Below are 22,779 nucleotides of genomic sequence, written 5' to 3' on the forward strand. Positions count from 1 at the left end.
TCCTGCTGATGGAAACTGACTGTTAAACAGCTGTGGAAACTTTTTCACCAACTTTTTTAACTACAGTTCTCATAATACTACTCAATAGGATGCATCCTGTTGCTTGGCTCCGGAGCTGAAAACGAAATGTGTGACTGAGACTTGGTCAGAGATGAGAAAGATCTAGAAACATTCAAGAGCAGAGACAACATGTCACTCACTGTACTTTAATATTTGAAGGAAGGACACTGCATTCTGTAGTCAGATAATAAGCAACAGCTCCTGTGTTTCTATCTTCCAATAGGCATCCGTTTGGTAGACGGCTGCGGTTTCCGAACAACCAGTCACACCGCAGACTATTGTGAATTGTCCCTTCTTCTCAGTGCTCTCTGAAGTTACATATTGTATGTGTTCACACTCAAACATACACACAATTATATTTTCTCAAACATTTAAATTGACTGCTGCAGCAGCTCAGGTCCAACTTAAAGCAGCGTAGTGTCTCTGAAAGAGTTCATGTTGTCTGTGCAGCAAAGACCTTTGATTGCTTCAACACCAAACTGAGGAACCTCCTACGCTTATTTTCTTCATTTATTTTTTCAAAATTAACTATATTTCAAACTCAGTGCAGATATTCATGTAGGTGCAACACTATCGCTGCAGTCGCCTTTGACATCAAAAGTCCTGCAGGTTTTCAGAAGTCCACAGCATGAGCTGCCTCCTTCATCACCATGACCGTTGGTGATCATTACTGTGGTTGTGGTTTCAAAGTCCATGCACGTCAAAATTAAAATGGTTCATTTTATACATTGCTTAAAGGTACAGGTGGAGGATTTATGATGCAGGTAAATGTCTTTAAATGTTTGGGAGGTATGTGAGGATGAAGATAGTCAAGTCTTGGTGGTCACCAGCACTCAGCAGCCAGAGAACAGTCCAATATGTTGCTTACCAGAGTGAGTCAAAAAGAGGTTCAGGAGTTAAAATAACTGTACAGTTGGTTGTTTTTCTCTTTGTGTCAGCCCTGTGAAAGACTGGCGACTTGTTCAGGGTGTACCCCGCCTCTCGCCCAATGTCACCTGGGATTGGCTCCAGCGCCCTTCGCGACCCTCAAAAGGATCAGCGGTATAGCTGATAGTTGGGTGGATGTTAAAACTGTTAGATGTCCGTCAGAGCCTTTAGTAATCTGTCGACTAATAAGAGACATAGGAATCTGGCAGGATATGTGGGAACCTAGCAGAACCCAGCTGAACTATTAGATGTTCCAAACCCTTAGACAAATGACAGAAACCTTACACAGCATGCAGGAACCTTTTGGAACCTTTAGAAATCCATCAATAACCCCTAGAACCCTTCAGGACCCTGTGGGATTTCTACAAACCCATCAAAGATGTCAACCTGTTAGACTTTTAAAGAACATAAAAAGACTATACAGAGTCCATCAGAATATGTATTTATCCGTGCTTATAAACCGGTCAATCAGAAAAAAACCTATTAAAACTATTCATTCAAAACTTCAGAAACCTGTCATGAACTTACAGTTGCTCTAGAACCTTCAGGAATCCACCAACTGTCAGGAATCTCACAACCTTTAAAAATCTATCAAATCTTTAGACAAATAACGGAAATTATAGCAACCTGTCAGAATAAGCAGGAGCCTATTGGAGCCTTTGGAAATCCATCAGAACTGTTCATCAGTTCTGTTAGAACCTCTCGGAACCAGTCAGAAGCAGAACTCTTAGAAGCCCTGTACATGGCAGTAGGCTTCCAGAGAGGAGAAGACGATGTACATCAACCACAGGCTGAAGAACAAGCAGGTGGTGAGGACCTTGGGGACCCGGGGTCCGCCAAGCTCCCCGCCGATCTCAGGCCGCCGGCGGTAGATGAGGACTGCAATACAGATAAAGGCGAAGATGGTGAAGAGTGTGACGGAGAAAGCCAGTGTACCCGGGTCAACTCTGAACTCCTGGCCCTTGGAGTAGTGATAGACTGCAGCGATGGACCAGGCCACGCCGATACCCAGGAAGACGTTGACAGCGTTACTTCCTGTCACATTGCCAATGGACGCGTCAGCGTATTGGTCCTGGATGGCTGCAACCTTACTGGCAAATGTGTCTGAGGAAGAGAGAAGATAGAGATGAGATGCCATGTTTGAGAAGTGGACCCCCACGGGTTTTCCCACTGGTGCACGATGTTTGAAACTGCAAATGTTTTATATGGAAAGAACTGTTTTCATTATGTCTGTACGATCTCAGGATTCATACAATGTGAGTATGCGTTTATGTTTCTCCATAGAAGCCAAAACTTATTAAGGTTAATAACCCTTCTTGTGTTGCCATCTAGTGACTGCTGCACGTATTGTCCACACCCTTTGCCATGCAGCACTATACAGTGCAATGCTACATCTCCAAAATAAAGGAACATAGTTTATTTTGGAACTGTTTAGTTTGGGGTTAAATCTTGAGTTTTAGTTTTAGAGTTTGGGTTTAAGATGGGCCGACATTTACGATTTAGTTAGGTAGTTTATTTTCTAGTATGCTGCATTAAGTCCGTAATGCCAGCCGCTCAAACTGCATATCAGTTGACCAAAATTTCTTACCTGCCAGAAATCAAGCATTGGAATCCACTTCAAACCAAACGTTAAAGAGAGAGCCAATCTCCTGGGATGTGTATTAAGATTCTCAGTCATCCAGGTCATGGTTATCAAGGAAGAGTTGAATCGAGGGCAACTGGACTCAGTTGTAGAGTCACCTCTCATCCAATAGGCCTCTTCAGTTCTTACTGACTGGTGGGGAGTCCCAGATATTTAACCTAGGTACACCTGAAGAATAAGGGAGACACTCCTTTGGGGACAACAGCGTACATATTCTGGATTGGGAGGACAGGTGGTTTGAAAGAGGAGTGAAGGCGGCGATCTACGTAAAAGTAGAGAAACCATAGCTCAAAAAAGGGGAGGTCTACGACACCACTTATCCCCCACTTACAGCTGTCCTTTCATCCCTTCCCAGGAAACAACCATTCACACTTAGCCTCAGGTTACTCCAACGACTAACGACCGTCGTTACAACAGCCAGGAGCACTGACAAACTGAGCAATGACATCAATGGCCTTGGTAACGACCCCACATAGGATAAATACCTAGGACCCACCAGTCAGTCAGACCTGGAGAAGCCTCTTGGATGAGGTGCTACATCTTCAAGATCTACCAAGTCCAGTTTCCCTCAATTCAACTCTTCTTGATATCTTGGGAGTTCTACCCAATTATAAAATAAGTTCAAATTTTGCAGTTAAAATCTGGCTCCTGCACACAATCTGCCCATCATCGCAGTTAAGGGAATTAATATAGTCAATTCTGATTGTAACTTATCATAAAGGAATGCAAATTGAATGCAATAAATGCAATGTATTGTATAGTAATTCAAAGTCTCCATAAGGAAAGTGGGACAGGTCTGTGCCATACCTGGTACAGAAGTGCCCAACGCCACAAACACCACAGCAGTGACGGAGTCTTTGAGACCGACGGTGCAGCCAAAATGAGACGCCAGGTCACCGATCACTGCCGTCAGGATACCGATGACAGAGATGGAGACGACGAAGCAGGCCCAGCCGTTCCAGTAGTCAGTGGGGGGAACAAAGGCAAATAAAAGCTTCCAGAAGACGGTGAGGAAGTGCATGACGTAGTCAAAACAGGAGGGCAGCTTCTCTTGGCCACATTCATCGTCATCATTATCATCACCTGAGAAGAAGAGGGAGGGAGAAGCAGGAGTCAACACTGATTCATATTTAAAGCCTGGCTGGGTTTATCTCCAAAGAATTCATACATATTTTTGTGTAAATCAATAACGGAGCCTTTTTTCTTTGCCAATCCTTTACCTGCCCTCGTTTGTACAAAACTCAAAATTAGAAGCTGAAACAGACAGGAAATCAGAAAGTTTTTCAAAGTAAAAAAGGACTTGAGTTTGGCTCAGGGCAGGTCAAATTTGTACCAGAGCTGACTGTGATGGCTTCCACAAACTGCTCCCTCCAACTGTTTGTCCCGATCAGCAGAGCCAGGTTGGTCTTCTTGATGAGTTTGTCAACGGTGCTCTGAAAGACAGAAGGTCACAGGAAACCACCCAGTGAATCACCAACACACAAGAGTTTGAGAGGCCCAGACACAAGGTAAATCATGTTCACATTCCTGCTGATCTTTTTACAAATCATCCCATCAGTTTGGTCATCTGATGATCTGATCAATCTGACAGCTCATAGTAATATTAGGAAAATTATCAGCAATAAGGGAAAATAGAGATGACGCGAACTTTAGTGGTGATCATATCGGACATGTATTAGCAGTGGAAGGTGTCGTCTTCTAACGGCGACTCTTCCAAACGTCAGAGCCTTTAAGGCTCCGCATGTATTTCATCACTCCAGCTTTTTCTCTTGCTGCCCAGTACGACACACAGAGGAGCTACAACTGAGGCCAGTTGGGTCTCGTTTTGCTCACAACTAGGCACTATTTAATCTAATAAACAGTAAACAAAGAAAAGATCAGATACCTGGTTCTATGATCTAATATAAAAAAAATCAGAACCACAAGAAGCCTGTAGACATAAAAAGTGAGGGAGAAAAGTCAACTCCAATTCCCAGGGTGCATTTCACTGACAAACATTCCAGTCACAGATTTTCACATTGTATTATGTAGCTACAACGTTAATGAGATTTTTCAGTGTCGAGAAAGTTAATGATACAATCTGCATCTTATTTCGATGAATTTGGAAACTATTGCACCACGTTTTGTTTCAACAACAAAGAACTTTGAATTTTGATTAGCAACTGCATCAAAGGTTCATGGTTTCTGCCCATCGGCCAAGCTGACAGACAAAACCTGATTTCTCAGAAACAAAATGTAAATAATTCAAGCTGGTGGTCAGAACATGAATCGTTAATAGAGACATTTCAAATGGGAATACAGAAAAAGGCAAAAACACTTCAGGAACCAGTGGCTCCTCACACAAATTTACTGCCAACAATGGCCCGGCACACACGGTAAGTAAAGCCGATTAAATGGCTGCCGAGCAACAGCAGAATAAGTCTCGCTGCCAAAAATGCGTCAACATGATCAGTCCACAGCAAGTTAGTTTACTTAGCACAAAGACTGGGCTATAGCTGTAAAAACCCAAGGGCAAGAATGAAAACTGACACGTTCTACGGGGCTTATGTGCCGGACTATGTCTTGGTCGTGACCAGTAACTTACCAGAGTCTCTGCTGGTTGCCTGGCAACTGCTCAGAGCCAAGAAATAGTCCAGCAAATAATCTGCTTAAAATGGAAAATTGACGTTTTTACGCTTCAGTTTTTGTACAAATTAAAACAATAAGATATGACCTGTGATCTTAAGAGGTGCTGGTAGGTGGATTTTGTTTCCTCGTTTCCCGTCTTTATGCTAAGCTAATCTAACCAGCTGTTGGCTGTTGTTTCATATTTACCACACAGACATAAAAGTGGTGTCAACCTGAACAGCAAGAAAAAGAATAAGCACAAGAGCCCTACTGTCATGTTGATTTATTTTTAGGTCTGTCTCTTTGGATATTCGTTCTCTGATCCCTTCTACCCGATGATGTTGATCATACTTGATTGTGTTTAACATTAAAATTAAATCTAATTTTGGGTTCCCTGCGTCCTACGTGTAAACGATAACGAGTAAAGAGAAACTGATCCTACCTTGAACTCGTATGACTCTTCGATGATGACCTCCAGTTTGACGTGTTCACCCAGCATTGGTCTGCCCATCTCCGCGATCCGCCTCTCCTCCTGTTCCTTCTTGGTCAAAACCACCTCACCGCCGTCCTCTGAGAGAGAGAGAGTTTGATGGTTGGACTCTCAGTATTTATTCATTTATGCTTCAGGGTCAACAAGGGATTCAGAAAAACATATGTAGCATGGATGGATGGATGGATGGATGGATGGAGAGAGAGATGAACAGCGGGATGACTGATTGAAAGCAGGGTAGAAAAATGGTTGGCTGATTGTTGGATAGAAAGACAAACAGATGGGTTGACAGATGACAAATAGAATGAATACACAGACAGATAAATGGATGAATGAATGGAAAATGAATGGACCGATGGACAGATGAATGATGCATGGATAAATGGAAGGATGGACACATGAATGGATGGAGGGATGGATAGACAAATAACCAATGGACAGACTGATGGATGGAAAAAATGACTGGAAAAATGAACTTATGGACAGAAAGATGAAAAAGAGACAGACACATGATAGACTGATAAATGGTTGGATGGACAGTTGATGACATGGATGAGTCAATGAACGACAAACCAACTTAAGAACAGATAGAATGACAGACTGATGGATGGATAAATGGATAACTGTACCTGTGATGTTGATGATAGCAGGGGGGGCATGGTGGTCCCGTCCCTGGACCTTCCTGTAGACGTCTCTGCCTAAAACAGGTGAACAGGTGAATAGAAACTGATTCTACCGAAACCAGACACCTCATATTCCTGATGTTGAAACCAGCACCTGAACCACAGATTCCTGAAGCATCACAGCCTCCATCCAAAAATGCCACCGACAATAACAAGAAAAACTCAGTAAAGATGATGTGAACTAAAAGCCAAGAGGGTTCAAATCCAGCATGGCTGAATCCGGTGACTTCTGTCTGTCGAATCTGAAGACGGACAGTTTTTGACTGGACGGAGGAACACCAGCGTCAGTTTTGGACAGAGCCTGTGAGTATTTAACCTAAGGTGGTGTGTTTTCACTCAGCCACGTGGTGATGAAGCTGTGATTGATAATATGTGGAATCTGACATTATAATAACATGAGCTGCTGTGTCTTCACAACGGTGGGAAGAACGCGACGTGACCAACGGGAGTTCGGTCTCAAGCTATAAAAATAAACCTCAGGTTGTAAAACTGAGCATGCTCAGTGAGACTTTGGCTGTGTGTGAAATTGCTCCCCATTTACTCTACAGTCCATTTATTTACACATCCGCCATTTTATTTGATTCTGAGTGTGAATTTACTCTCGAGACAGAGACCGCTATAGGCCAACAGTACATATAGTGTCCAAATTCTCAATTTACCGCTCACTACTTAGTGTCCATTATATCGGGAGGAGTGACTAAATGCAAACGGGGGAGATTTCGGAAACAGCCGTGACTTCACATGGGCGAGATTTCCCATCAGCATCAGTGGGTGAGGAGGTCAGAGGTCGAGTCAAGCAGTGAACAGAAAAGCATCATCACACCACAGGATCAAAGAGGTCAGCAGTGAGTTTGTGTTAAAGCCCAACCAATACTGGATTTATTACGCGTCCGTACGAGGCCAATAGTGACTCTGTTACCGTAAACGTGCTAGAAACAAACCGTCTCGATACAGGTCCCTCAGATTTGTTTGTTTTAAGGAACATGGCTGAGCTTTCAGTTCTCTGGTGGATAAACTGAGTGACGGAGACTCAAACATTTCAGTCCTGATATTTACTGTGACTGATATATCTGTAATAATATCCTCTACCCTATGTACTGTAAATACCCAATTCGACACTATACTGTGGCCTATGTATTTACTCTATAGAATAGTGACAAGGAACAACATGTAGTCGTGGAAGAGCAAGAGGATCAAGGAGACACACCGCTGCCTGAAATGTTCCTTCACCAAGTCTATGATCGTTCAACCTGCACCGACCGCGCCGCGATCAGCTGCTACAGGTTCATAATTCATAACGTTAAGTTTACACCGTTGTAACTACGGTTCGTTTTGTTCCCTCGACCATTAGGCTACTACAGCGACACAGTTGTTGTGTTTCTGTTCTTTTCTTGAACTTAAGCACAAGGAAACTGAGTCCTGGGATCATGATACATCTGCTGAAGTCAACGGTCTAAGGATTGTTTTTGTCATCTGCAGGTCAAACGGACACCAAGACGTCTACGTTGAAACAGGGAGAAATTAGGATGAAAAGTGAAGGGTTTTTTAGATGATTTTAACTACATTGCAATGACTATACTTTAATACCGAGCAGGTCTCAAACACATGTTGAAATAAAGTATAGTCAGTGAAACGCTGCTGACAAAAAACTCGTTTGGGTTTTTATTTTTTGCACCATAACTTCTTAAAGTCCACGGTGATGTTTTCCAATGTCTTATTTTGTCCGACCAACAGTCCGAAACCCAAAAGTATTCGGTTTGCTGTGATAAACCAGAAACATCTTTGGTCAAGTCTACTAACACTGCTTTTCAAAGCACGTTCACCACGCAACAGACAAGTCACTGAGTAACATCCAGCTGATAACATCGAAAAATGGGAAGCTGCTCTTAGGTTTCTCATTTTTAGAAAACCAGAAAAGCCACAGTATTTTCCGGGAGACGTTTTGGTGCAGGAAGTTTTTGCACTGATGGGACATGTGAAGGGGGTCTCTGCCCCCACAGGGTGATAAATGAGAACCAGTTGAGAGGTTTGACTGTGACATTACACTGCTGCATCTCTGTTATCGTACACCTTGTTGCTTTAAGTGTCGAAACGTTTTTAAAGCAAACATTTACACCAGTGAGAGGTGTCTTACCATACAGCTGTCGGTCTATTAAGAAGTGATAGAAAAAGGATAAATTAACTCCGGTCAACAGTAAATATTCCTGTATCACATCATTAGACACAGAGTGTAGAATAACTGTTGGGATTCACCTACCTGTTTTGATGAATCCACCTAAAAGGTTAAAAAATATGAAACAAGAAGTCAAAATCTGCTCTTGATTTTGTGGTGATTCTTCACTTAAATAATGCAAAAATACGTAAAATGCAAGAACCTAATATGTTTCAGTGAGTCAGAAATAATGAGAAACAGTCAGCAGGATAGAAAAGGGAATAATTCAACCATCTTACCGACTTCCTGAAGCAACAGAGCTGAAGAGAGGAAGCAGACGAGAACGAGATCAGAGAGAAAAATCGAGCAGGAAAACAAGAGAGAAGATGGAGAGAGAGAAGCTCAGATCAGTCAGGTCTACGTCCTCTGTTTCAATGTGGACATTTTTACCAGACCGGTCCTCAACCTGAACGTGACACTGATGAAGACCACGGGACGGTCAGACAACACGTCCATGCGCAGCTCAGTGCGCACAACCTGATCCTGTTTGTCAGGCTGTTGTTGGGTCACGGATTCTGTCAGGGATGTGAGTCCTGGACGAGGTTTTTAGTATTTCATGTTTAATTTGGTGCAAATTCAAACCAAAACTGTGCAGACACAGACAGGTTGAATACAACAGACAGGCCACATGTTACCACGACACTACAGAGGACAGTTCACCTGCACTAACCTGCCCACACACGTGCAGACCTGGTGAAACTCCGTGTTCCAATCAGTTGCAACGAGCCCCAGACTTTCTGAAACTGTCCTAACCTGTTTGAACCGGTCTTAACTCCGAACCTGTCCTGTCTTAATGTGTCCCACCATGTCCCAACCACTCCCAATGCGTCGAAAACTGCCCCGTCTTGTTCAGAGCTGCCCTAACCTGTCCCAAACCTGTGTTAGCCTGTCTGAACATGTCTCACCATGTCCCAGTGAGTTGTAATTAGCCTTGTCCCAACCACTCTGGACATGTCCAGACATGTCTGTCCCATCATGTACCAACCAGTCAAAGGCAGGCCAATTCTGTCCTAGCCCATCTAGACCTGTTCCAATAACTCCTGCAGATCTAACCTGTCCCCCAAGTTGGCCCATTCCGTCCCAATCAGTCCCACCATGTGCCAACCAGTGCTAACTTGTCCTTAGCTGGACTTACAACCCAGGAGGATAACTGCGTTATTATGGAAGATCGTGGACATACCTTCTACAGGAATGTGGACGACGGATCCGGACTGAAGAACTTTGCTTGTTTATGGAGCCTTTATTTAGAGTTTTTAGAAACTCCCAATTTTGACGGCAGACTGTGCGCTGCTGTAACTTTGGTTTGATTCCTTTTACTTTCTAATTATGCATGTTTTATACTGATACTATTTTTCGAATGATTTTTAATATTTTTGAAAAGTTTTTAAACATAGTTTTGTTAAAGTTGAACGTGTTAGAGATTCAAATTCATTAAAATAGATTTGAAAAAAGCAGATATGGATAGTGATATAATTATATTAGAAATCTTTAGCTAATAAAACCTCATTTAAGTCACACACTGTCCAGACCTGTTTTAACCAGTCCCAACCCTGTCCACCTGACCACTCTTTACCTGTCCTAATCTGTCCCGACACGTTGTAAACAGATTACAGATTCTTCCCCCTCGCGGTCGTAACCGATCGCTACGGATTCTAAAATACTCCCGACCAATAGCGGGCCAGCCGGTGGTGTTGTGAAGGAAGAGGCAACAGAACGACAGCAGCAAGAGTAAACTGAACAAAAGGAGGCAAAGAGTGCCTTGAGGTAGATGAAGGAAAGGTCAAAGGTCACCGGAGAGGCCAAGGTGCCTCTTCACACCTGTCCATCTCCTCCTGTTCCAATGCGGCTCCTGCAGCTCTATGTAGAAGCTGGCCCGCTTACTGTACTCCTCTTGGTCAATTACTCTAACAGCTATGGTCTTCCTGCGGACGAAAGAGTACAGACAACAACAGTGGGGGTGGGGGGGTCAGAGGTCAGGAGCCATGCATTAGTTCACCAACACACAGTCAAACACACTCATAGAGTCCGACAGATTCAGTCTGACAGGACTCTGTCGTTATGGTGCCTGAGTCACACTAGGGGGTGACCTCACCTCATCCGGCCTGCAGGGGTCAAACTCTGAGGTTAAAGTCACAATGAAAGGAAGGAGGTTTTATTTTGGGAGGTGACAGGCCGATCCGAGAGCGAATATTCGATATTACACCTTTAAGATTTGTGTCGGGGACTGCCAGCTCGCTCTCCTCTAGTCCTGGAAGGACATGAAACTGTCCTGGCCGAGTCGTCGGTGCAGAAAAGGCACAAAAAGCCTACGGACAAAACTACGGCTCCCAGGGTGCATTTCACTAGGAAGCTGTAAAGCAACCTGTAGAAATCCAATAAAACAGCTTTTTGCCCTTTTTTCTCTTTATTTCAAGGCTTTAGGCAGAGTCACTACGTGTCTTAGCCAGACGAGACATTTAGTATTATCAGAATAAGTTGCCATCACGCTGCAGGTGAGCTGCACTCTACAGTTTTAGAAGAGTTTTCACACATTGCATTCTTAAAATTTTGTCTATATGTCCACGTGTTTCCGTCACACAGTAGATGTCTGTGTATAACGGAGAGTGTCAGTGGTCCAGGAATATAAGAACCATGTTGACGAGACACTCTGAGCCTCAGTCATGTCAAAAAAATACTGATAGTGCAACACAAACAAAACCTTCATAGTAATGGTTTTGTAACTGCCACTGTTCTTTGTTCACTGCTATTTTGGAGATAATCAAGCTCTAGTTTAAGTTAACTACAGTTCCCACAAAGCTTTGGGGGATTTGAACAGGAAGTATAATGTTGCCATGGAGTTGATGAGTTAGCTGTGGGCCAGGATGTCAGCCCCACTTTTTTTCAGCCTGTACCTGTTTCCATTCAGTCAAACTGTCCCGTTAAAAGCTGCTGAACCAGCTGTGATCAGCTCCTGTTCTCAGTGTAGCCGTGGACGTTCAGACAACCGCCACCGGATCACTGTGATGCTGAAGGAAACTTAAAAACAGGAAGATTCTGAATGGAGTTCTGCAGCCTCTTTTTCCTCTGGTTTCTAGGTGAATTTCTGGGGCCCTTTTTTTCTGAAGGGACATCAGGGATCATGACGTCCTCAGAAAGTGGACGTCAAACTGAGTCATATCAACACGTGGTTCCTGTCTGTGTCCAGGTCGGACTCAGTCAGGACTCTGAGGAGGGGGACGGTTTTTGACACAAATTACAGCAAACAATTCAACAACTATGACAACGACCAAGCCTTTAGAATTTCCTCCAACTCTGACATTCATTATGACTTTAACTGTCAAAGTCAGATCGGCGATGTTTTTCCCTGTGAAGCCTTGAGGTGAGTTCGGATTAACAGAGGTCAAAGGTCAGTAGTGATGTGGGTGGGGTTACAGCACAGGAAGGTGACACCCCCACCTTTCCTCTCACTCATCTCGAGCAGCCGAGGCTCTCCGATCTCTAGGAAGAAGTTCTTGTTTTTCTCATATTCTTCATCATCGATTATATTGATCTGAATAGTTTTGCTGAAACAAAGAGAAAACAGAAAGAGAGGTTGCAGAGGGAGAATTGTGCAGAAGTTAGAGGCTCGGTAAAGGAAAGAAAACAAGGTGTGAACAAAGATATAAGCTGTCAAAGACTCAGTGTTGGGGTTAGTGCTGGAGAGAAATGCAGGGAAACAGCCACAAAACAACATTTAGAGAAACATTTCCTACAAAAATTGCATGTGATCGCCATAAACATCGATGTTGACTGGCACCTTTCCTCTATCAGTGAAAATGATTGGCATAATCATGAACACTCATTGATCCTAAAGTACAGTATTTGCCATAAAAAGTCCGGCGACACATAATGAAGCAGAAGCTCTGAAAACGAGTCAGAGCCTTCAGCTCGTTTTTCTCACCGACTGCTCACGAAACCCCTCCCCCAAACGCTGTCCAATCACATGTCAGCAAGGTGCGTGGGTTCTTGAACTTTTTGTACATTCTCGTACGTGGAGCTGTCGTCAGACACGGGATTATTATGTGTAAAAAGGTTCGTTTCCCCACAGAAACGCTGAGCTGCTGCTCGTTGAGCTAACTAGCTTCAGCTAGCTAACTCCAAACATACCTTTGTGCTGAAGATCATCTCACGGTGTGTGTGTGTGTGTGTGTGTGTGGGGGGGGGGGGGGTCAGGTCACATGACCTTCTCATAAATGTGCAGTGACTTGTTACTTGTATTTACTGTAGCCAGCAACAGCAGGGTCAACACAAAGAGACTGGCGGCTCGAGTCTTCTTTAGTCTTTCCAGAGGTATCACACACTCACAGACCTGAGACCTGCTCACACCTGGTTTACAGCTGGAGGTGATGACTGTAAATTCCAGGACCTCTGCGGTGAGATTAGCGATGAGTGTCCAGTTCACACCGGTTTGATTTCCAGCCCAGAGCTTGTTTAAGTCACAGATGAGACCTGATGACACAGTTAAAAAGTTTGCCTGCACCAGTTTGTTTGTTCTGCCTTCGAGTGTTGGAGGCATCGGTTGGCTGCAGGCTAGAGCAGCCCTCATTGGACAGATCCACAGAGAGTGTGTGTGTGTGTGTGTGTGTGTGTGTGTGTGTGTGTGTGTGTGTGCCAGCAGCGTGGAAACAGAAAATCGCCTTCGTCCACTTCCATGTTTATTTAATATCAGCAGATTGCTGAGAATCTTCACAAACTGTTCCCATGTCACAGTTTTCGAAAACATTCAGCAGGATGTTTGTACATCAGCTCTCAATGTCCAGACCGTTAATCAGAGTCGCAAAATGAACATCGTCCCTGTTCTGCTTAAGAATATGAATCCATATCTTTATCCTCATATAAGATCCATATTAGAATCTATATCTAATGATTGTTTCATCTGTGTCTAGAAAACCAGTTACTTTACTGTAGCTCACGTGTAGTGGTGGAGGCCATATGACTGGGATACGTTCAAACTATGCAGACCGTAGAACTTTATTTAGTGATGAATGCTGTGTTGTTCTCCTCTTATGGTAATTATGACATCTCATAAGTCACATCTCAGGATTAAACCTCAAGATATCAGATATCGTCTAAAATGATCCTGACACTCGTCCAAACATCGCGATCAAGTGATTAAAATCAGTAAAGGGAAGTTTGTGCGTTACATTGCCTCAGTAATTTTACCTCTGAATAAATTGAGGATTTTGAGTATTTCAGGTTTTTGGGAATTTGGTGTCGGGCACCATTCAGGCTACAGAGGGCGGGGGCATCGTTACAAATATGTGACTAGCAAAAACAAGTCTTAAAATCAAAAATCTATCCAATGGCGTATCGTGACAGAAGCAGAAATACGAAGTGACCTGGAGACGATACAAGTATTTAACTGAAAATGCAAAACAATTATTAATACTAACAGGCCCTAAAAGTTGTGTGACCTAACTGCAGCAGCAAGTCTTGAGTCTACTGTCTGGCTCTGGTAAAGAATCCAGTCAGGTTCAGTCCGGTCCAGTTCTTTCAGGTCCAGTCCGGTCAGGTTGAGTCTAATCAGGTCGAGTCCAGTTGGGTCAAATCGAGTCAGGCCGAGTCAAGTCAAGTTGAGTCCAGTCAGGTTGAGTCTAATCAGGCCGAGTACAGTCAGGTCGAGTCCAGTCAGGTCGAGTCTAATCAGGCCGAGTCCAGTCAGGTCGAGTCCAGTCAGGTCGAGTCTAATCAGGCCGAGTCCAGTCAGGTCGAGTCTAATCAGGCCGATTCCAGTCAGGTCGCGTCCAGTCATGTCGAGTCCAGTCAGGTCAAGTATGCTAGTATGTTCCTGTCCGTAGTACTGAACGGTGTCAGTACGAGCACATACAGCAACATAAGTAGTCCAGAGTGGGGTTTCACTCTCCAACTGTACAGACACCGGTTTACGAAGCTCAGTTACAGGTAACAACCCACAGTGTCATTATGTAGTTTGGATAATTCGCGATCCCGTTTATGATTTTATAGGGGACAGTTGGGTGCAGTTGTAGTGATGGGGCATTTAATGTTTGATGGGGACAGTGTTGCAGTTGCTGGGTAAATGTGCTGAATAACCAAAACTAGGAGCTAAAAGAGGCTAAACAGCTCAGTTGAAGCCTGTTGGTGACAATTCTCTATGAGTGCGTAACTGCAAGTCGCACTTTACTATAACACAGAATCATTTGATTTAATGTTAATATTAAACAAATCCTGAGTTGTGGAGCTGTAGGTAGACTACAACAGTAAGTCTGCTTGTTATTACAGGAAGGAGACAGACAGTTGATGTTAAAAGTGTGGCGAGGTTGGAGATGTGGATGGCAGCCAGCAGCGACCTCCCCTGTCGCTGCCTCTGAGAGGAATGGGCTGCAGTCGCATGGCTGCTTTATGGGCTGATCCTGCGACGATGAGCAGGATCCTGCTGCTGCTGAACACGGGCTGCCCTAATAAGGAAGAGAGCTGCGTGATGTTTATCGGACCAACACACCAGGAGCCGTGCCAGTTTGGACGAAGCATGATACAAGACATCTGAAATCCTGAGCTGGAAATCCACACACACTCACCCGAGAATGGTTTGGGAAAAGATGGAAGACAGAAACACGAAATAATCTCTGCAGTCAGTCAACAAACACCCGACCACCACTTCATCCCGAAAGAATGGAAAAAAGAAATAAACACAGACCCAAAACAAATTAAAGGAGTATTTCACTCATGTCTCTCACCACTACGGTCAAAATCTGAGCAGCAGAAGTGAAGACCTCCTGATTTTAATGCAAAAACACTGGATCCTACATTTCCCTTGGTAAATAACCGCGTCTTTCAAACGCCACCCCTCCAGTTTGTAACATAGACTTGTACATACACAGTGCCAGGAGCCTGACCTCGATATGGGACACTGGGGTGGACTGCCCCTTTAAAGAGGTCTCCACAAGCCATCTACCTGGACAAGTGAGACCTCAACTTGGATCTGTTCTCTGGTCTCTTTTCAGGGAATTTAATAATAGTAATGTTAATGAAAAGACCAAGAATAAGAGGCTACAGCCACGCTAACAGCTCTGTGAGGCTGAGAATGAAAGACAATGACAGTGCTAACACAATGCTAATGTTTAGCAGCTATTATGTATAAAAGTTCCGTGATTGCGAATATCATTATTTAAATTGTGGCACTGAAATGTCCACTTGTTTGGTTCAAGTGCAGGTGAAATAAGTGTCACATCTTAGTGAAACGTTTGGTTCTACGGTCGTGGTGACACAGTGTTTACTCGGGCCTTGTCGGTGAGCTACTATAGCCCGTGAGCTAACCGCTAACACGTTAGCCAGCGGGGAACTTGAGGCCTTTCTCAATACAGAGCACCCCAAGTACGGACACCCCTACTTGGCTCAGCTCAGCACTGGCGATTACACCACAACACACCTGAACCTGAGCTGAGACAAAATAATCTCAACCCAAAGCTCCACAAACAGACTCTTTCAGCGAAAATGGATCCTGACCGAGTCTAGTCAAAGATACACTTGATATCCAATCTGTAATGTATATCGAAAATCCACTTATGGAACGCATTGCCTCTGTTCCTTCTCGTCTGTGTATGTTTGTTGAAATGTGGTGACATATAAGAACCTCTAAGTCACAGAGGCGGCGCTGTCGTCAAACTGTCCAACCAGTCCTGTGTTTATTACGTATCCAGCTTCATCTTCTCAGACAAACTGGCAGCAGCAAATATTAGTTTTCAACTCTGAGACCAAATTTTCTCTTCATAAAAGGAATTTTATCACAGATCAAAATGCTACGGACGACAGAGCCGGCCCTGAATCGAGACTGTTCTCCCCGGACCATGCCGGACACTGACAGGCCGGACATTTTGCTGAGACGACTGCTGATATCACCTGACAGGTGAGGTCATCTAAACTCGAAGCTTCACAAACACGTCTCGGAAAACGCCGGAGCAAATTTCCACACAGGCGTTATTTGGAGAAACTGATTTATTCTAAATCTAAATGGTTCATCTCCTGGAAAAAGATCAAAACTTAACGAAATGATATCATCACAGTCGATAAGACGAAAACTGTAACGGCTTCATTTATTTTCCTCTTTCATTTATGTATTTTTATCCTTGAGGGAAACAGGGAATAGATTTATCATTAAATGTTAAATGAAACGGGAAATGAAGGACTTAAAAAACAAAATGAGCTAGTGAAAGATAAGAAGCAAAGTAAAATAAACTCTAAAGCTCACTAATTAACAAGTCATATCTCGTTTGTTTAATTTTACACTTAACGAAATGTAAAAGCGACACGTTCTGTGTTTCGGCTTCAGACTCGTGTGGAGAGAAAACATCCTTCGACCAGGGGAACTCTTTCACATCAAACACGCTGCTGCTTTCCATCAAGGTAACTAGAAAAGCCTGCGTCTCTTAGCTCCTGGCCAACCAGATGTGTCGGACGGTGAATGAACTAAACCAGAGGTTTGATCGAAGTTTGTCAGAGCTCAACTCCAACGTGCAGAGTGTGACGCTCTATAAACACTCGGCTGCGAAATCCTGGAAGCAGCAGCGTCCTGTCACGCAGACAGCTTCGCTGTAGCCTGATGGGAATTAAATATTCTGGTCCACACAAACATCAGCGTCGCGAAGCTCCTGTCACACAGAGCAGCTCTGTTCAGACCCAAAGATCCACGATGGGAACTCTCAAAGATACGAGACAGGTCCAGCTGAGGTCCACATGCGAATGAAATGGCAACGTTTGATGCCACTGATGATCTAGAACAGTAGAGCGGGTCGTCCGCTAACCAGAAGGTCGGCGGTTCGATTCCCGGCTCCTCCGGTCCGCGTGTCGAAGCGTCCTTGGGCACGATACTGAACCCTGCTTTGCTATGATGGCCGTGCCATCGGTGTGTGAGTGTGCGTACGAATGAAATGTATGAACGTGTGTGTGACCGGGTGCAGGTGGCCTGTGAAGTGTAAAGCGCTTTGATTGGTCGATAAGGCTAGAAAAGAGCCACATAAGTTCAGTCCATTTACCAGCTGCCAGCTGCTTTTATTCTACTGAGAAACTAAAGAGGAGAAAACCGAAGAAGAGCTGAGACTGACTGAAATGTCTCATGTAAACATCTGAGAATAAACAATGTTTAACCTTCACAATCCATTTAAAGGAGCGGATCTTACCCTGTGACCACTGTCTGGAGCATGTGCACCCACTCTGCACATGCTCACATACTGTGAGCAGCGTTTAGTTGATGTCATTTTTCAGCTCTCTGACAAACCTTCAAGGGGAACATCTTTCTCAGGTGAACCGTCTTTGTATCGACTGTCTCATACAAATTACGCCTGAAATGATTAACTGATGAGTTGATCAACAGAAAATGAATCAGTACCAATTGGTCGCCAGTTCAAGTCGTCAGTTTTACTTATGTATCGCGTCAAATCATAACAGGGATTGTCTCACAGCACTTTTCATGTAGCGCAGGTCTAGGCCGTCCTCTTTCTAATTCCTCTTTATAAATTCAATCCTCTGACTTCTCAAGTGTAAAGGTGTGTCGCTCTCTCACGTAGGACCCCGGAAAATGGTGGCTCTCTATTTTCTACAACTATTTTATAAATCAAACCAATTATTCGAGTCTGACACCAGAGACCAGAAGAGACTCTTAAGTTTGGGGGTTTGAACTTGGATAAAGAGCTGCTGGATTAGGCTGATAAGTCTGAGCTAAGTGTTATAATGTATAGTAATGAATGAATTCATATCACCCACTGAGCAGTAAAGTCTCTGGGGGTGACTATCGTGTCCTGTAGGGTCAAATAAAAGTCACAGTCACAGTAAGTGGAGATTTTAATATGAATGAGCCCGTATGAATCTCTGATATTGTATCAGTCCACTGTATCCAGCAGTTCTAACTGCTCGTACCCAGCTGATAACTTGAGCGGTCTATATAAGGTTCTCCCAGCAGCTCATTCTGAGAAAATGTAGGGCAGCTTCCTCATTAATATACCGAAACAAAGAATGAGCGTGGCACCTTTTCCACTTCAAGATGCCGTCTTCTTCCTTCCCAGCCAGCGGCCGTGTTTATGCTCTGAAAATAAATGTGCTGCATTACATTCCCGCTGCCCGCGGACATGGAAAGAGGCTATAAAGAGCTATGCGAGGCATGTAAACCTGAAGCTAGCAGTGACATGACCGTGTGGAGGTGGAGCTACTGCAGGACCAGGAATAGAAACTGTTTTCTTTTAATAAACCCCTGTTCAGTATCATACAACCTGCTGGTTGTTTTAGGGTAAACTGACTGCTTGGTGTTGACCAACCAACCAGTTGTTGGCATCAAACATCAGATTCTTAGTCGTGCTCACTTATTCCGCCACCAGACTGTTCCCGACTTAAACTGTGATTTTGCCAAATCTAGACCTTATTTAATTCAGGTTGTTGTCTGGAGACACACTGACAGAGTGAAACTAAAGAAAAAGAAGTCTCGGTTAGTAGCTCAGTCGGACCAAAGCAGAGCGTGACCGACGGCTCAGCAGCGGCAGATACAGATGAAATGAAAGGACAGACAGACAGACAGAGAGCTGTGGCCTGGGTGAACACGGCGGTTCAGGGACACAGAAAGGACGTATTATGAAAAATGATAAAGACTCTTGTGTCCTGTCTTGTGACGGTCCGTGGTTCAACAATCGGAAGGTTTTCCGTCCCACCATTTGCTGCACATCACACTTAAACACAGATGCTCTGCAGGTATCTGTGTGAATATTATAACTACAACGTCAAAATGGTTCCGAGCAAAGGAAGAAACTGAACAAAGCACAAGTGTAGTTGTTGCAGATTTCAACAGCAGCTCCAGATCCTCCTGGTAGTAAAGCTTCTGTCCAGGTTTGGTCCAAAGTCTGACCAGTATCTCTTGTTTACTGTACATGTGTAATTCAAAAATAAAAATTCCCAGCCAACATGTCTCTGATTCCATCTGATGGCTCCATCTGGCCTCTCTTAACCACATCAGCAGTCTTTACTGTACTTACGTGATTGTAATGGTTATGTTCAAAAACTGCGTACGTATGCAAAATATATTAAGTCTTTTATTTTAATTTTTTCTCCCAAACTCACACAGTTCTACAGGTGAACTCCAACGGGGTCCGTGTGGATTCAATGCCTAACCTATTAATTGGATTAATATAGGAATCTTCATTCAAACGTCACGTAACAGACAAAGAACCACAATAGGCCGCTCATCAAATAGCAATAAATACAGACATAAACCCACTGGAAACAATTCTACAATTTTGTGAGAAACATCATTTCGGATTTGGGATTTTTTTTTAGAATTTTTCTCTAACAAGTCACATGATGATATTTTGAGATTTGTAGGAAAAACTTCCATTTTAACATCTAACAAAGACTGTAGCACCCAAAATGCCCTGAAATCAGTGCTTTGCCCCAATGAACTTCAGTACTTTCATTTTCATGATTCAACCATTTAACCAGAGACCACGTTGTGATGAGATCATAGCAGCTGCGAGGTCCGTCGACATGTTGATGATCCGGCCCACGAATCATGAGTACTCGGTAGTTATTACTACATTATTACATGAATACTCGGTAGTTATTACTACATTATTACATGAATACTCGGTAGTTATTACTACATTACTACCAGAGTACTCAGTACTCATGGGTCAGACCACACACATCTCTGAATTCACCTTCACTATGATCTCAACTACACACCTGTAAAGTTTGGTGACTGCATCTTGAACAGTTGTGATGCTATCGTGGTGACAACATCTGTCCACAGACAGGCTGGCAGACAGACAGACAGACAGACAGACAGACAGGCTGGCAGACAGAGAGACACACACACTAACAGACTCACAAGTTGACAGCGGGGCTGGTAATCATCATTCAGCACCGTCCCTTTATACTGTTGAGAAGATTTGTACTTACAAGATCTCATCATTCTCAAACTCCAGAACTCCATGTGTGTCCTCAAAGTCCTCGCCGCCGCCTTTAGCCGTCCCTTCCATGGTTTTGTATGGCACCACCACACCACCGCGAGCGCCTGAGGTCCGGACCACCTTCACCTCCATCACCCCGATGCTCTCGCTCACGGTCACCACTGGCTCCTCGAATGTAAAGATCCCTGCGTGGTCGTCATCAAAGATGGTAACAGTGGCCGTGCATGGCAGACCTAAGCCTGCGAGGGCGTCCACATGGTTTGCTTCATGCCCGTCTGAACCGCCGCCCTCTGATATGACCTTTACATTGCTGAGGTGAACCAGGAGATGCTCGTCTTCCTCAAAAATATCATCATCAATAATGTCAATGCGGATTTCCTTTTCGGTCTCACCTGGTTGGAACACAATAGTTCCTTCAGTGAACTGGTAGTCTGAGCCGGCGTTTGCAGTGCCGTCTTCAGTCCGGTAATCCACTGAGACTGTGCTCGTTATGTCTCCACCGCGACGCACCACGTTCAGCGCTACACTGCCACAGTTTTCGAGACACTGGTAGGTGCCGGGGTCAAAGAAAACCTTGGAGGAAAAGTCGTTCACTGAAACTTCAGAGCAGATATCGTGCACAGTGGCTCTCTTAGCTTGGTCAGCGGCATGCTTCTTCAGGATGTTGCCCGCTCCTGTCATGATCCTGGTCGCCTGACACCGGTAGAAAGCCCGACTCTTCTGCTGCTGGGTTAAAAGTTGATAGTTAGCAAGCTCCATCAACTGCTCCATCTCCTTCTCTGGATGTTTCTGTTTCAGCTCCTTAAGAATCCTAGCAACCTCTTTGCGGGCCTCCTCCTCATCCAGCTCATCAAAACCTGTCTCTCCATCCATGAACTCTTCTCCGTGGGAGTTGAGCATTTTGCCGTCCATTTCAATGTCAACCTTTGAGGGAAGGTTTGGTTCCCCCTCGGTTTCGATGATCATTCGTTTCTGCTTCCCTGCTCTGTATCGTTTGTACATGTATTTGTAGAAAAGAAGTCTGCGGTCGGCCACATAAGCGAACCCAACACAAATGGGGAAGAAGAACAGTGTGAGAAGCCCCTCCCATATCTCAACAACACCTGGAGAGATGACGGCCAGGATCAGGTAAAGCCAGGTGTATGCAAAGACGCTCCAGGTAGCGGTGACGAAGAACACCCGGAGGTGCTTCACCTTTCTGGTCTCTCCTTCAGGAATGACCGACACACAAAAGCCGATAATGACAAACATGTTGAAGGCGGCGCTTCCTACAATGGTGTTGGGGCCCAGCTCACCGGCGTGAAAGTTGTGACCGCAAACCTCCACGACTGACAGGAGGATTTCTGGGGCGGAGGAACCCAGCGCCATCAGAGTCAGGTTGGACACTGTCTCGTTCCAGATGCGCACCGTCGTGGTGATCTTCTCACCGTTTGGTTTCTTGATGGTGATCTGCCTCTCTTGGGAGGTGATGACCTCAATGGAAGACATGAAGCGGTCAGCGATGATGGAGACACCCAGGAACATGTACGCCAACCCCACAAAGTAAATGGTGGCTCTGGCGATGCGGTCGGTGAAGGCCGGGTTTTCTGGCTTCCATACTGGCAGGATAACGCCCTGTATGCAGTCTGTTCCCCCGCCACATTTGGTTTTGTTGACTGTGTTGTTGGACTTGAGGGACACAGCAGAGCCTCCTGCTGCTGAATATGGAAGTTCAGTAGAGATGATGGTCAGCAAGAAAAACAGCTGATAGCTGGAGAACACAGATGAGGTCCCGGCGCGGCTCATGGTGATGTTTGAGCTCCTTTAAACCTGCAAAACAAAGGAGACTTGAGTATTTTGGTTTGTATCGGATCATGTTCGATGCTGGGCTGAAATGGACGACATTGACAAGTAAAGAGCTGACGTCCTGACTGACTGACTTCTAGGCTACTTCCAGAGGTTCAAGCGCTCATTACACAATGCGTTTTTTCTGAGAAAATTTCTAAGAAAATCTGTGCAAAAAACTAATATCTGATACCATAATAGCACAAATACAAGACAACCCTTTATTTTAGGGAAGACTTTCAGACGAGTCCTGTTGGGGAGGTTTCCCAAGATACTGTTTAAAAATAATCCAGTCCTGATCTCTCTTAAAAGTGAAACATGACAAACTTCCAGTGTACATATAAAATCCAGTTTACTTGGAACTGTCATCATAAATTTTACATGCTTGTGTCCAGGGGCCCGTGGTCTCA

General features: G+C 44.3%; 1 protein-coding gene across 5 annotated transcripts in view; it reads right to left on the reverse strand.

Moving 5' to 3' along the window:
- Positions 1 to 190: 190 nt before the first annotated feature.
- LOC120799997 (sodium/calcium exchanger 1-like) overlaps positions 191 to 22,779 on the reverse strand; it is a 28,215-nt gene continuing 5,626 nt past the window's right edge. For 3 of the 5 annotated variants that reach the window (XM_040145681.1, XM_040145679.1, XM_040145680.1), the window contains exons 2-11: positions 20,535 to 22,354; positions 12,057 to 12,163; positions 8,861 to 8,881; positions 8,667 to 8,684; positions 8,544 to 8,558; positions 6,356 to 6,424; positions 5,679 to 5,806; positions 3,963 to 4,062; positions 3,437 to 3,712; positions 191 to 2,091 (exon numbers count right to left, since the gene is read on the reverse strand). In XM_040145681.1, coding sequence (XP_040001615.1) covers positions 1,715 to 2,091; positions 3,437 to 3,712; positions 3,963 to 4,062; positions 5,679 to 5,806; positions 6,356 to 6,424; positions 8,544 to 8,558; positions 8,667 to 8,684; positions 8,861 to 8,881; positions 12,057 to 12,163; positions 20,535 to 22,330 — 2,907 coding nt within the window. In that variant the 5' untranslated portion in view covers positions 22,331 to 22,354 and the 3' untranslated portion in view covers positions 191 to 1,714. Of the gene's footprint in view, positions 2,092 to 2,593; positions 2,798 to 3,436; positions 3,713 to 3,962; positions 4,063 to 5,678; positions 5,807 to 6,355; positions 6,425 to 8,543; positions 8,559 to 8,666; positions 8,685 to 8,860; positions 8,882 to 12,056; positions 12,164 to 20,534; positions 22,355 to 22,779 lie in introns of those variants that run through there. The other 2 variants (XM_040145683.1, XM_040145682.1) reach the window with 2 other exon arrangements.

Source organism: Xiphias gladius, chromosome 15 (assembly GCF_016859285.1).
Source record: "Xiphias gladius isolate SHS-SW01 ecotype Sanya breed wild chromosome 15, ASM1685928v1, whole genome shotgun sequence".
Lineage (NCBI taxonomy): Eukaryota > Metazoa > Chordata > Actinopteri > Istiophoriformes > Xiphiidae > Xiphias > Xiphias gladius.